The following is a 15,527-nucleotide window of genomic DNA, read 5'->3' as shown; positions in this document are numbered from 1 at the left end:
CCATTACAGGAAAAAGCAATACACAGTGTGATGCTATGATGTATAAAAAAAATGAGGTTGCAAATCCTGGGGAAGAACAAAAAAAGCTAAATAGATTCTGCCTATACCCAATATATGGAAAATTCAAAACATACTTGTGGAACATGTTTTAATCCTACAGAACTCTAACTAAAACTGTCAATGGCCAAAACCTCCATGAAATACGATATCGTCTCACAAGGACACGTAACTGGACAGGAGAATGATGGAAATATGGAAACCGATTTGAAGACTGTGTGGGACCAGAAAGCAGTATCAAGAACTCTGTAAGCAATACAAACTCTAGTACAGTGCAGAAAATTACTAAGAGGCCTACACAGTCTAGAGAGAAATTCTTTACTATGAGGGTGGTGAGACACTGGCACAGGTTGCCCAGAGAAGCTCTGGCTGCCCCATCCCTGGCAGCGTTCAAGGCCCAATTGGACGGGGCTTCAAGCAACCTGGTCTACTGGAAGGTGTCCCTGCCAGTGGCAGGGGTGCTAGAACTAGATGAGCTTTGAAGTCCCTTCCAACCCAAACCATTCCCTGATTCTATGAATTCTTGCTTACTACATTATGAACCTGTGTGACATTTCCAACAGGGTTGAGTCAGTGATCTCAGGAGAAAGAGCAGGCCATCCTTGAATTCCATGTGCCAAGAAATAACATTATGTCAGAAGGCAAAAATGGCAAGTGACAGCTCAAAGGCCTTGATGGGTCACACTACTCAAAGTGTAAAAGATGATGTTAACAACAAGGAAAATCTTTGACCATGTCCTGGGTTTGGCCGTAGCAGTCATTTTTCTCCTTCTTAGTAGCTGGTGCAGTGCTGTGGTTTTGACTTTCAGCCTGGGAACAGCACTGATAACACCGATGTTTTTAGTTGCTGCTCAGCAATGTTTACTCTGACCAAGGACTTTCCGAGTCTCATGCTCTGCCAGGGAGGAGGGGAAGCCGGGAGGAAGCAGAGACAGGACACCTGACCCAAACTAGCCAAAGAGGTATTCCATACCACAACACGTCATGCCCAGTATATAAACTGGGGTCAGTTACCTGGAAGGGCTAGATCACTGCTCGGGTCGGGTTAGGTATCGGTCAGTGGGTAGTGAGCAGTTGCATACTCTTCCCTTGTTATTTCCCTTATCATTATTACTATTGGTGATAGCAGCAATGGTTTGTTTTATACCTGACTTACTGGGCTTTTCTTATTTCAACCTGTGGGAGTTACATTCTTTCGATTCTCCTCCCCATCCTTCCAGGAGCAGGGGGAGGAAGGAAGGGGAGTGAGTGAACGGTTGCATGGTTTCTGGGTTGCTGGCTGGGCTTAAACCACAACAGTCCAAGAAGCATTGCAGTAGAGAAACCACAGCTATACCAAACAACATCTCATGCACTGTATCTGTGCAAACAGTGCACTCCCTTTAAAAAACAGAGATCAAGAGAAGCATTAGGCAGGAAATGAGACACCTTCCAATCCAGCACTTGTGAAAGCATCTGGGAATTCAACAGAATGACTGGTGAGTCAATCTGGAGCATCAGGCAGCAGTTCAACCCTGGATACCTGCATGTCCTCTTTAAGTGGAAATCTACTAGTCTGAAGAAGCAAATACACCCACAGCAGAACCTAAAGAGAAGCTCAGCAGGATAAAAACAGATGTGGTGTAGCATCAAATGTCAGAGGGGAAGGAACTAATTTCCACCCCATAAGCCAAAATGAATAGTGGAAGCTGATGGATAGGCTGACCACTCATGCCAGTTATGCTAACTGCATGCATTGTGATAAATGCTAGATTTGAAGTATCAGAAAAGCACAAGGCCAAATTGCTTGACTCAACATCAGAAAGCGTCAAGTTTGTTAAAACATGTACCATCCTTCCATCAGACAGATCATACACTGGCCAAAAGCTTTCCTAAATACTAGTATAAACCTGTTTTCAAGCAGCCTCTTCCTCAAACCTCAGAACTGGGGGTTTGAGGGCAAGATAGAATCTTATCTCCACATTTGAAATACTAATTGTCTTGTCCAGCACAGCTGCAGAAAAGGGCTCTGAATTAGAACACTGTCACAGTATTAAAAATGGTATTAGATTTGACATTGAAGGCTTGCACCTGCTAGTTAACCTCAGAACCTCTCCTTTCTGCCTTTCCATTGTGGAAACTACACGGTAACTCTCTCTGCAAAAATATCTGGAGAGAAAGATAGCAGTTCATCAATTTCCTTTATCACCTTAAGTCAGCAAAGTTCCATCTGCTCTCTTCTGCTTAAGCATTTAAATCATCTTTGGCAACATCTTGTGGACTTACAAACTTGTACTGAATCTCTCACACATGCGCTGTCCCCAGCTGTAAGTGCAAATACCCTATCTGCAAAATAATTTACTCCTAGAATAGTTTATGCAAACTAAGAACAAGTGATTTACACTGGTATTCAAAGAGATCTTGCAGTAACATTTTAAACAAAATTACTTAGAAATTCATCTACACTTTACACACAAACATACACACTCAAAAGTAGCACAGCAGCCACAGCCTCTCTTCCCGTAAGCTCTAAGTGAGTATACTGCCCTACCATCAACTATTAGTGGCACTTAATTCCTTGCGATACTGTTTCCACACAAAAGAGTTTGGCAAGCGCTACCACTGTACAGCAGAAAGCAGTTAACTTTTTTACTGTAGCTGCTGCAAGATATACTTAATAACACAAACACAAAGCCTTATAATTACTTACAAACTTTGATATGTTCAAGATTCTTACATCCATCAAAGTAACAGGGTCATACAGGGTACAGCCCCCCAGTGATGAGAGAGATGTGGGTTCATGTTCTCTCCAAATACCTCTGCTTCAGCTGAGGAAGGCTGCTGTATAACACAACAGATCCTGCTGGAAAAAGTATTTCAAAGAAGCCAAACCACCAGGCTGCCCAGGGAAGGGAAGGGAGCTGACAAGCAAGAAGCAGAACAGGTATAAGGGAGGGAGAGTTAAAAACATCCAGCACCTTTAAGAAAACTAATACCGGGGGTGCGAGGTGAGATTGTTTTCCCTGTTGGTGAACAAAGGGAAGATGAAACTCTTGAGTGAGGGACACACAGAAGCAAAATACAGGCATGCATTATGTGCAAGGCACAAACCAATTTCATTAGAAAGAAAGCTCATCAGCCATTAAATACTTTTAAAGCAGGAAAGTACATTTTTTGGTATTGTCCTGGGAGATTAATTCAGTGATGCAAGATAACACAAGTTTGCAGAACAGCTATGAAAATCCAATTTAAAATCCAATTTACAAGACTTTCCCACTTCCCTTTTGTTAAAAAGGGAGCAAAACCCAAACAACCCTTCAATTAAGACATGCTTACAAAGGGAAGTCACATTGTGTCAGACTGCTACTGACATAAACACAGTCAGTTAAAAAAGCCTGGGCCTTAATTCAGTATAAAATGGGATCCACACTGCTTAGCAGAAAAGCTGTATCTCTTCAGTAAACTATTAATCAGATACATTTTGATACCAGAGATGACTTCTAGGGACTCACTAATTAGGCATTGCCCTAACACATAATAAAAGATCATCATTCTTCTAATTTGTTACAATCCAATAAGTGCCAAAAACACCTCCAATATCCAAACAAGGATTTAAAAAAAGGTTTTCTCTACTCAGCTAAGTCACATAAATCAAGGCCAAGAGGAACAGATCAGTGCAGAAAGGGTCAATTTTTCACCCCTTACCCCAAAGTGACCGATACTGTTTTACCTGCAAAAGGTTGCTGTACTTGGAGTGGATCCTGAAGCACAGGTAACACAAGTACTGCTCTCCTACTTCAACTTAAGGCCACCAAGAATTACTTTCACCCACCCACAGGGCTATTTAAACTACTTGGCTTTAGGCTGAGACACACCAAAAGGCCTAAAAGATCCATTCTTCTGGAATCTGCTCTGGTGATCGTAACCTCCCTCCACAGGACGGTACTCGGTGATGAGAGGACAGGTAACACGGAGACCCTAGCAGTCACTTCAAGGATGATGATCAGCCCTCAGCCACCTTTTCACAGTCACAGCATCCAGTCACACTACTGTCTGAAGGGGTCTGTCCCCAGCCTTCCCCCCTCAGAAAGCACTCTACCTCCTACTTCAGCCATGCCAACACAACTGCATTACAGTGCTGCCCTGATTAAAGTTCTTTGAAGTCTGATGTGTTTGCAGATGGAGGAAAGGGCATTACACTTAGCTCTGATCAATTTGCTGACTGGTTAGTTTCACAGCAAACCTAAATTCGAGGGCAAAGACAGAGAATCAATGCTTCTCTTCATCCAACATCATGAAGCCATCTCACGTCATGAAGCCCCGAGGCCTCATAATTTGAAAGTCCACTGTCATTCTATAATTTAAGACAAATGGCTTCAAGAGTCAATAATAAGGGAGTACAAGTCAGCAGAAGTTAGATCACAAAAAAGGGACAGCTGTATTTACATCCTCTCTTGCCTATAAAAAATTCAGACCACTCCCACCATAGTGAAAAATCTTGCATACAGTATTTCTAGCCAGCTTCAAGGACACATAATCTGGCTTCCCAGAGAGCAAGCAGACCAAATCCTTTACTTTCAACTAGGTAACTTCCACCTCTGTCACAAGAGCTATAGCCTTATCAACTACAGAACTTCCACAACCCAAATGTTACCATTATTGCAAATGTATACCCTGTTGACTATTTCAACAGATTTACTTACTCTGAACCCTCAGGATCAGCTTGGTCCATCAATACTTTTCTTTTAACCGGTCTTATGTACCAAGAACAGCCCAATGGCTTCCTTTACCTGCTGTGGCACTCAATGAGAAGACTACAGCTATTAGAACAACCTGTGTAAAATTACAGTATTTTCTTAAAAAACAAATAACTCTAAATTCTACTTATTACTATGTCTACCAAGACAAGAGTGGGCTACATCCCTTTTTTTCTTCCTTTCCCACCATTTGTTGACCACTGTGTCAAAACCCCATGTGCTAAAATGGCAAAGGTTGACAGATTCTCATACGGCTCTTTAAAAACTGCCAGCACTAATCACTTTCTGCAGGTTAGTAATGGCTGGCTGTTTACTTATGGTTCTAGAAACATGCTGAAAAAACCTACAACTTTTTCCAGCCCTTTCCCATACAAACAAACCTCCTAGAAATTGTCTAGCTTCCTGCTGCTACTACCTCAAAGCCACAGCAGCGGCAATTCCAGGCAAAGCATGGACACTAGTAAGAGGTACATGGAAAGAAGTTTTCAAAATACACATAAAACTTTTGCATTCTAAAACCTATTCACTATACAAACTGCATACACATACTAAAATAATGGATACAGTGCACAAATACTTAAATTCCAAGGGGGGAATGTAGAAAGCAAGACAGAACTATTTCTGTATTTTGAACTCCAACCAAATGCTGACGGTTTATCTGGCCTTCACAAAAATAAAAGGAGTGCACATTTACAAATCCTACTCCCACTCAAGGAGTAGATCTCCAAAAGGGATGTCTCCATCTGTCCAGTGATATCATCAAGCAGACAATGGCAAGAAAGCTTTGATATGCATGCACTGTGCAAACAGGTTGAAAAGAACCCCCCAAATTCTCAAGATATTTCCCCAATAACTGAGAAATGATTAGAAAATTGATTTGGTACCTCAAATGATCTCTAATTCAAAGATAACAAAGTCAGAAGGATACTGGAACACCTTGTGAGACCACTTACACAAGCTAAAAAAATCCTTAAGAGGACAGGGGGTAATCCACAAAAGGAGAGTCTGTGAAGAATTCGTCAGTAAATACAGCAGGGGTGAACTTCTGAGGCAAGACATGCTTTTTATGGATTTGCTAATACTGCCCATAATTCAAAAGATTAAAGAAATACTAAGACCCACAGCCAATGTGATCACTTCCCATGCAAGAATGGTTTATCCACATACAACATTGAAGAAGACTGAGGATCTCAGGAGCCTACATGAAAACACACCTTACAGTGGTCCATTAGCTTAGATTATGGATTGTTTACAAGTCCACAGAGCATTCAAAGGCTGAAGAAACGTTTAATCTCCCAGCAAATACGCACAGGACCTTGAGCCAAACACAGATGTAGTCCACGTTTATTTTGATTAGCAGGCACAGTATTACACAGACCAAGATGCATATGACCCAAAGACCTACAGAAGTGCCTGCAGTTGCCAGCAGTCGAAAACAAAGCATTCAGGAAACATGTTTTACAAGGACACCCTGAAGAATACAAAAAAGATGAAGCAAATCTGGTCTCACAGTACATGACTGTGCATCACAACACGCTCAAAAAGGAAATCTGGTCACATTACACCGCGATGTATGAAGGTACCGGACACGGCAATGACCCACACAAACCTTCACAAGGAGTAAAACCTCAAGGGAACCGTAGCCAACCCCCATGGGAACCTCAGCGCATTCCACTCAGCCGCACAACTGAACAATACCCCCCCCATCCTCATAGCGCCCTGCGAGGCACCATCCGCCCCGCCGGCAGGGAGGCCGGTCCCCCCGGCACGGCGCGCACCGGGGCCCCGCACCACGCTGGGCGGGAGCGGGGCAGGACCCGGCAGCCCGAGGACGCCAGCACTCTCCCCACAGTCGGTGGAGACCCGCCGCCACCCCCAGGGAGCCGCGGGGGAAAACGGTGCGAACGCGGCCCCGCCCCGCCGTGCCGACCACAGGACCCCGGCCACGCCGCCGCCCTTACCGGCGAGTCCCCCTCCGCCGCCATCGCCGCCGTGCCCCTTCCTCCGTTGGAGGATGAAGTAGGGGTTGGCCCGCTCCGTCACCCACAGGGCGTTCGCCAGCAGCACCTCCTCGGGGTTCACCCACATGCTCCCGGCGCAGACAAAGCCCGGCCCGCCCGGCCGCCCGCCTGCGGGGCGCGGTGACTCACGCACGCACGGTCAGCATCAGACTCCACCATGCCCGGCCGCCGCGGCACCAGCGGGAGCAAGGTTAAGGGGCGGCAGCCGCATTAGCCCCCCGCGGCTCCCGCCGCCGGGCGCGGAGGGGCGGCGGCAGCGGGCAGGGGCAGCACCGACATGGGCGGGCGAGCGGCCCAGCCCCGCACTCCCCTCCCCTCACAAAGCCCGTGGCGAGAGTATGAAACGACGGTGGAGAGGCCGCGCGCGCCGCGATCCCCGCACCTGCGCGCGCGGTGGGGCGGGGCCAGGGAGGGAGGCGGAGCTTCGGCGCGCGCACCGCCCCGGCTGTGCCCTCAGGGCGGCCGTTCGAGGGAGCGGTGTGGGGGGTGGGGGTAGGGACACGGACGCTGGCACCGGCACCGGCACCGGCACCGCCATCGCCATCGCCATCGCCATCGCCATCGCCATCGCTATCGCTATCGCTGTCCCTTCCCCGCACATCCCGGCGTGCCTCCTCAGCAGCCGCCGCTGGCCTGCGGGTCCGTGCCTGGCGTTCATCTGCAGGGTCACTGGGGAGGAGATGGCTAGCACCCCTCATAACTGCCTGCACTGAAAGATGCGGCCTTTTCACTGCGTGGCAAGGAGTTCGTGAAGTTGGGTGTTGAAGGGAAGAGGGGACTCTGGCCTCCGCTTCGGAGGAAACCATCCATTCCCAGGAGGTGATTGGGCTGCCCTCTTGCCACACCCAACCCTGATGGGCCCTTCTCTGCTCAGCACCATTTCTGAAGTTCACTGTGCTGCTGAAGACTACACGCTATGCTTGCTGGTATGACTGGGAGAGGATTTGAGGGCCTGAAAAGCCCTAAAATAAACAGCTATATTTGACTTGGCAGATATGCCAAGCGCATTCGGAGGGTATAGTAGTATATGTAGAATCATAGAATAGTTTGGGTTGGAAGGGACCTTAAAAGATCATCTCATTCCAACCCCCTGCCATGGGCACAGACACCTTCCACTAGACTCACTGGCCTCCCTTTCTTCAGAAAACTGTTACTATCAGATCAAATATTTATCTTTGGTTTATTACAGGTACAGAGAAGAGTAAATTAAACCACAAAGATAATATTAAAACCATGTTCCAAGTGCAAACTTTCCATATTGAGGCTGCAGCTTTTTAGTAGAGTTTAGCCTTTCATTGGCTGATGCTGGCGTGGAACTGGTACCCAGTGCTCATCATGTGCATATGAACACATGGTCAGGGGAGAAATGACTCTTGTCTGAGGTAGCAGTCATAGGGCTGTTACTGTATAGGTAAAAAGTTCAGCAGAGGGAAGTGACCGTCTCTGATGAGCACTTAAAAACTGACAGTACTGCTCTCCATCCCTATGGGGAATGGTCATCGTTGCTGCTAAAGCAGGTGACCACAGTCTGAATGGGAATGCAGAACAACTTCTTCACCCTTTCTGAATTTATTGGAGTCAGGTTATAGTGAATTCTAGTACTGTTGAAATGAACCTATCCTTTTAACTGCAAAGGGTTTTTTAAGGGCAGTGTTTTTAAAGAAAAAGTCTGGACAAGCAAGTTTCTTACAGCTTTGAGAAGAAATTTCATGATTTTTTTCTTTAATTATTATTATTTTTATTTTTTTTAAATTTTAAACCAGTTCTAGTTAAAACCTATATGCCAAGTAGCTTAAATGTTAACTTCTAGTCTGGCTAAAAGTAGTGGCAAAAATTCCTAGTAGCTTGCTTTGGTAGAGGCAGGATGTCACAGACACAAGGCTCTTGTGCTGTCACAGCAGTACTGAGGTCATTACATACTAGTGATGTCATCACTGCCACCAACCTACAGTAGGACTACTAAAGCCACATGGGTGCTTTTGGGAGGAGCAGCCAAATGGTACCCTGCTGCAGTGAGAGCTGGTGTGAAATTAATTTTCTTTGTGAACAGTGCAGCTGACCTCAAGAAGGAAAAGAGCATCATCAGAGGCTGGGAGATTTTTATGCTTCCCATTCCTAACTTGCTTTTCAACAGCAGGCACAGACAGTTATGCATTGAAAACTGTAAGCACTGAAAACAGCTGGCAGGCCTTATTAGTACCAATTAGTCAGTTTTAGATGCAACAAGGGTGACATATTACTGGCATAAAGAACAGCAGAAGCATAATTTCTAACATCCTTCCTATTTATTTTCCATTAAGCATTCTAGAACATTTGAATCAAACTGCAAAGAAAGAAAATTTCATCACTCAAGTAAATGGCATTTAAAATGAGGTTATATTGTGTCTTTTTGCTGCTGTGGTGTAGATTGTATCAAGGCATTTTTTTTTCAATGGAAGCCTGATCTACTTTCATAGTAATAAAAAATAGGCAGTGTGAAAAATGGCTGACATTTGTACTGAAGGCAATGAAAACATTCTCATGCATGCCCATTGTGCATTTTTATCCCTCAAGTAAAATGCTCATCTATGTGCATTTTTTTTTCCTGATCTTAATGCTCCATTATAAAGTTTCACTTTCTTTTTCCATCATGTAGTTTGGGAATAAAATACAGAACTTCTGGTCAGACCTGTGTACTATAGTAAGAATTAAAAAAAACCAATATTAAATGGAAGTAAAGGAATAATTGCCTCTGCTTGTTTGGAAATATTTTGTTGGGAAAAAAACTGTGGAAGGTTGGGATCTTAATGTAGCTTTAACATTGAATAGGACTGTTTAAAGATTTCTATGCTATTAGATTTGAAACGTCAACATACGCGATTCAGTTTTGAAAAATGGGTTAAGGCAACCAGGAGCTGATCTCAATATAAATGATAATAAACTTATAATGCTATAATATAAATCTCTCAGGGAAGAAAATAAACATGATTCTAGAAGGACAACCATTCTGTTCAACATCATCAGTAATGGACAATAACAGTACTCAAGCAGAAAAAGATTAAATAAGCAGACACTTTACCATTTATTCCCAAGAAGACCTTCTTTTACAATGGACCTCTTTTTTAGATGAAGCCAACTAGCATTTGCTAGTGGTTCATGACAGCCATTCTGCTGATTAGGAGCAAAGGTAAAATATCGGGATATTAAAAATTATCTTTGGGAAATGCACACATTGCTCAGGTTGGAACAACAGCCATGTAGCTCCTGCCCGAGGACATACCTTAGCATGGAGAAGCACCTGGAAGTTGTACATGGAGAGGTGGGCATTTAGATTTTTGTGAGAAGTGTTTTATTTTATAAATAGTACTAAATCTTTAAAAGACTACAGAACATTGCTCTGCGTGTGATGTGGGATGAAACAAAGTGAAGGGAAAAAGCATCCAAGCTTTCTTAGTGTATGGTCAACTCAACTGACACAAACCTTAATGTTTGTATGCCCATAGCACACCATATAGAAGAAATTCAAAGCGTTCAAAAATAATATCACTTCTATCATGCAAGTGTGTATTACGAGCACTTTTACATGTGAGCAAACTGAATCATATAAAGTAATTCTTGCTTTGGGTCATCCAGCCAGTTGGAGAGCAAAGGGAGTTAAATCACAGCATCCGCTATCTGCAGTTCCCCACTTCCAGCTGTGATCAGTGTCCTTCAAAGGCAGGACACTCTCAGGCCCTTTGTCATCCCAGAATAATTTTGTACTCCTTGGGTCTAATCTCAAAAGCTATTTCTGAATTGATCACGTAAATGAGTATCGTTTATGTCAAGTGCCTGCTGGGAGATGTACATTTTTCATGAAGTGTGAGATTAAGCACATTATGTCTTTTCTCCAAATTGCAGCACAACTTGCCTGATAAGAAGCAGTTAATTTCTGTAGGATTGAGGCAGCTATTCAGTACCAGGCTACCAGAAATATCATTTACTACCCTGGGAGGACAATGTCAAAATGTCTCCCAAGGGAATCTGGAATCGAAATTTTTCAAGGTCAAGGAGTGAGAGGGAATCAGAGAGAATCCTAAACAACCCCCCTGGAGTTCGCAACAAGAGGTGGGGACATGTTTACCAGTGTGAAAGCAGTTTTGAGAGGACAAAGTGTGCCTTGCTAGAGAAGCATCTGTACCTCATTAAAAGGATGCTGAGAGAAGATTTTTTGATTTGCTGCTTTGCAGAAGAACAAATCTCACCTATTTTTTTTTTATTTTTTTTTTTTTACCATTTTCCTTGCTGTCACCTTCCTTGCATGTTTTGTGTGTGGTAAATGAAAACATTTCTTGGCTTCTGCATTAATTTAGCTCAGTTGAAAGGTGATTTCAAAATAAAAGGCTTGCAGCAGGGTGTTCTATTCCTATTGCTGTGGTGATTACCAGAAGGGAAATCTCTGGCATTTCTTCTGGGTACCTACAGAGCAGCAGGATAGATCTTCCCTGAGCTCTCGTGCTCATTTTGGAGCTCAACATGCAGAGGTGGAAGAGAAGAGCAGAATTTGAATGGCCTCAGGCATGCAGCCTGAGCTGCATGGCAGGGAGAGTACCTGACCCTCTCTGACAGGAGCTTTCAACAATGACTCTAATTTACCCATCTTCAACAAGAGGCTTTTACTAAAGCTACCTACATCCCAGGAGGTCTGCTACAGCTGAATTCTTTTATATTGCGTATCCAACAGGAAACATTAACTTTGAAGATAATATCCAGTTGTCTCTTTCTCTTCCTAGAGCATTTTCATTGCCTGGGAAGACTGACAAGTTCAGGACGAACTATTGCAAGCTTTCAAGGAGGTTAAATAAAACTTTTTCATATTCTCAGAATATTTTCATATTCTGCAATGCATTTTTTTGCACTTACCTGCAATTATGACATCTTCTTGAATATGCCATTTAATACTTTTCCTCCCATTGTGAATGACAGCTTTTTTAGGCCAGTCTTTTGTGAAGTCCTGCCAGTCTCCCGTGGCAAAGGGGCAACTTAGAATCATAGAATAGTTAGGGTTGGAAAGGACCTTAAGATCAGCTAGTTCCAAGCCCCTGCCATGGGCAGGGACACCTCACAGTAAACCATGTCACCCAAGGCTCTGTCCAACCTGAACTTGATGTAGGTTGATAAAAAGCAGTTCCCTACTTTCCATCAAGACATTATATTTAACTACCCTCAGGTATCATAACAACTGCTTTCCTCTTTATAAAGCAGTATTGGTGTACCAGGCTTCCCACAGGCAAGGCAGCTGCTTGCCCACAGCCCACACATCCATTTGTGGCCTACCTTGCTTCATGAAGTGTGTCAGATAAGATTCACAGTTTCCAAATCTCCTGTCATGCCTATACTATCCTTTGAACTCTGATAATTTCCGAAGTGTAGGTATCAGAATTTGAGAGAGTTTTACCAGTTTACTCTTTGTTCTGACAAAAGCAAGATCTTTGATACTTTGGAGACATTCTGGCTGAATCATCCTTTTTTTGACACAGCACTTCACTGGGAACACAGTGAGTATTTTATCCAAAATCTTCATGCAGGAAGAACTTTCCAAAGCAGCCATCCATGTTTTGGATTTAACTGGCACTTTTTACCTTGTATCTGGTTTATGAGCGTAAGCACTGGGCTGTAGTAGAATGATCTGGATCCTATATAGTAGTGACTTTATAACACTATTATCTTCTCAATGTCAGAAACCCAGTCAGTAAAAATCCTTTAGCACAGTATTGATCATGTAGAAAGTAAAAATTATATGTGGACTGCTATAAACCTTCCACCTCACTATTATCCCCTTGTTCTTATATCTCTCTGTGGGTTCATTGTATACCCAACTATTATGACCAAGTTAATTCCATATATGATCCGTGTTTACAGTTAAAATGGCTTTGGCAAAATCCAGACATCTGATACCAACTCTACTAGCTCTGTTGACCAAAGCTTTCATCCTGCCCAAAATTAGAAACGAGCTTTGCTTGACAGAATCTACTTCTATGAGACCGTCTATACAGTGTTCAAGATAAAATACAATTATATTCTCATCCTGGAAATGTTTGCTAACATTGTGGCAGATTAATCATTCTGTTCTTGTAACCAAATTCAGTGATAGACTAGTCCTCAGTTTGTTAGGTCTATCTAATTAACAAAGCTTGTTTTTAAATGTCAGAGCTACATCAGTGTAAGAATGAATGTATAAAAATTTCAACATCTGCTATCTTCCCGTGGAATGAAAATAGGAGAATCTTAAGAATTAAAACTCCAAAGAAGTTATTAAAATTTTCTACAACAAAGAAAAGCTAACAATCATAAAACTGTTAAGAAAAAAATCGTCCCTTTGAATATTCCTTAAGAGGTCACACACATCTGAGTGAATGTTACTAACGTAACTGGAAAGCCAACAATCATATGATGGCAGCTGATATTTTAAATGCAACAGTGACCTGAAAAAGGCACTGTCATCGTACTCCAATGAGATGCTAGGAAGAAAAGGAGCAATATCTGCTCCTTACTCTCAGATTCAGCAATCCAGCTTCATCTTGCACCTTCCTATAAGCACCTTCAGGAGCCACCAGCAGTCAAACAGATGAGAAGTCACTGAACCAGTTCAGCAGGCAGCTTCATTAGCACTGCTTCCGCAGCATGGCTGAATGAGAAAGTTTGAAATAAAACACTGGCAAGAAATTGGCTTTCTTTTAAAGATTCTTAGGGTTTCATTACATGCCGCCATAATTAATAACTTGAACCAGCTGGAGATGATAAATTTGTTGAGGGACAACATAGGTTATGCTGGACAATAGAGAAAATCTGTCTTTAAGAGTGTTAATAGTAATTACTTACCCCAGAACCTCTTCATTAATTACTTATGCTAAGTTTCTGAATTTAAATACTTTATTATGTGTCATAAGACTTAATTGACTTTGCCTATTCATAAACTGGTTAGGTTTGTTTAACCTTCATTCAGAATAAATTTTGTTTACCCTTCAATGACATTCCTTTCATTTCTATGCATTGTTTTTGTTATCTGTGTTATGCTAAAATAGAGCACACATCTGCTTTAAATTATTTAAACATGTAATATTCCATTGAAGATGAGGATTGAACCTACATGACCTATGGAAACACAGGGAAAAGCCAGGGTACTGGTCTGTCAATTTATTCGTGTATTGAATGATTTACAGAGTTTATTTGCAGTTAGTTTACTCTAGTGCTTCCCTCACCATTAGCCTGGAGTCTCCAGGAGCTTTTTTGGTTGCTGGAACCAGAAACCTGAATACTGGCTCAGAGATCATCAAAGCATTGTGCAGGGAGACATCATGAAGCAGATTACAGAATTTATACGCTCATACCTCCCAGTTTGGTTTACAAACCCAGTTAATAAATCAGAGTCATAGTAGTATATGGTAATAATTGCAATTCTGTTTAATTGTGATGTCCCTTACCTTTTACCAAGTAATCTGATGTGATCACGGAGGGAGTTAACGAAGATGTTGATTTGGCAAGTACTATCATAAAGGTGGTAACAGAATTTGTGGGTGTGGATGTGCCTGTTCAGAGAGAGTCTGAATAGGGGTGGTGTTTTGTTTATTTTATTTTATTTTTTAAATAAAGAAGAATTTAATATAAAACTATGCTCTAGGTTTACTTATGTCTCTTGTTGAACAGGTTCTTCAGAAAACCAGTTCTATTTGGGTATCCCAGGAGGCCAGGTTTGCTGTAGGAGTTGATCCACAAAAGCCAAATACATGACTTGGTTTGTGCTAATTTTCTGAATGGACCATGTAAAGAAACAGTTTTGTGAAGAAGCATGGAATGCCTCATCTGATTCCTTTCAAATCAAAACTGCCCCCCTTGACTTACTTGAAGATCAGACCTGTCCCATCCCTATTCAATGGCCAGGTTTAACCTACTTACCCCCAAGGTGGTAGCTGAGCTATCTGGAGTTGCAGAGGTCACTACGGAGGGCTGTTACCATGCTTCAGTGAATGTTGGGGAGGGGATCTAGTCATGACTCACCCCTCAGCCTTTTCCTTTAATCTGGTCATTCCCACCTCTCTAGTCCCAGCCTGTAAAATTTGGTATTTCTGTGTTAGATCCTCATCACTTTCTTTCAGTCACCTCTTCTCCCTGGAGGCAGAAGAGAGAGGGAGTTTATTCTGGTATTACAATACCTCCATATTGAACACCTGAAATACAGGTGTCTACACAAATGAATGTAGAAACCAATGCAGTTGATGCAATTTCCGCACAGCGCTCTGCTGGCCAAGAAATACATTGCCAACTTGCACATGTGCAAATTACAGAAAAATACAGAAATTCATGTTTGAAAATAAAAACACAAAACTAGTGGTACATTGAAGAATACAACTCGCAGTTATCCTCCCCCGGAAGAAATTGCTCTTGTGAGCTGGTTGATTACTTCATGTGTTTGCTCATGAATGAGTCCTGTGCTAATGACTCCTGTGGAAGAAGCTGCTCTGTACTCCCTGTGCTGATGGAACTGCATGGAAAGAATCTGGAGCAAGGGATTAAGGGACCAGTAGGTCCCTAGGCTGGTAAGAATAAGATGCCCTTCAGGAATACATATAAATCATTCTTCAGTCATTGATAACAATTTTCCTTCTAACCCACTGCTTAAGAAAAACTATCTGTCTAAAATAATAAATCAAATGTGGCAGTTGACCAGGTGTATTGACAGTAGGAAAAAATAGTT

At 42.7% G+C, this 15,527-nt stretch overlaps 1 protein-coding gene across 1 annotated transcript in view; it reads right to left on the bottom strand.

The window, feature by feature from the left end:
• Window positions 1-7,096, bottom strand: part of TBC1D9 (TBC1 domain family member 9) — a 50,571-nt gene extending 43,475 nt beyond the window's left edge. The window contains exon 1 of the mRNA XM_061441808.1: window positions 6,755-7,096. Within this exon, the coding sequence (XP_061297792.1) occupies window positions 6,755-6,881 (127 nt within the window). The 5' untranslated portion in view covers window positions 6,882-7,096. The remainder of the gene's footprint in view (window positions 1-6,754) is intronic.
• Window positions 7,097-15,527: the final 8,431 nt, after the last annotated feature.

This window comes from Pezoporus flaviventris, unplaced genomic scaffold (assembly GCF_033815535.1).
Source record: "Pezoporus flaviventris isolate CSIRO_AGI_PZ_B2104156 unplaced genomic scaffold, CSIRO_AGI_Pfla_v1 ptg000002l, whole genome shotgun sequence".
NCBI classification, from domain to species: domain Eukaryota; kingdom Metazoa; phylum Chordata; class Aves; order Psittaciformes; family Psittacidae; genus Pezoporus; species Pezoporus flaviventris.
This window is presented reverse-complemented; position numbering and strand designations above follow the sequence as displayed.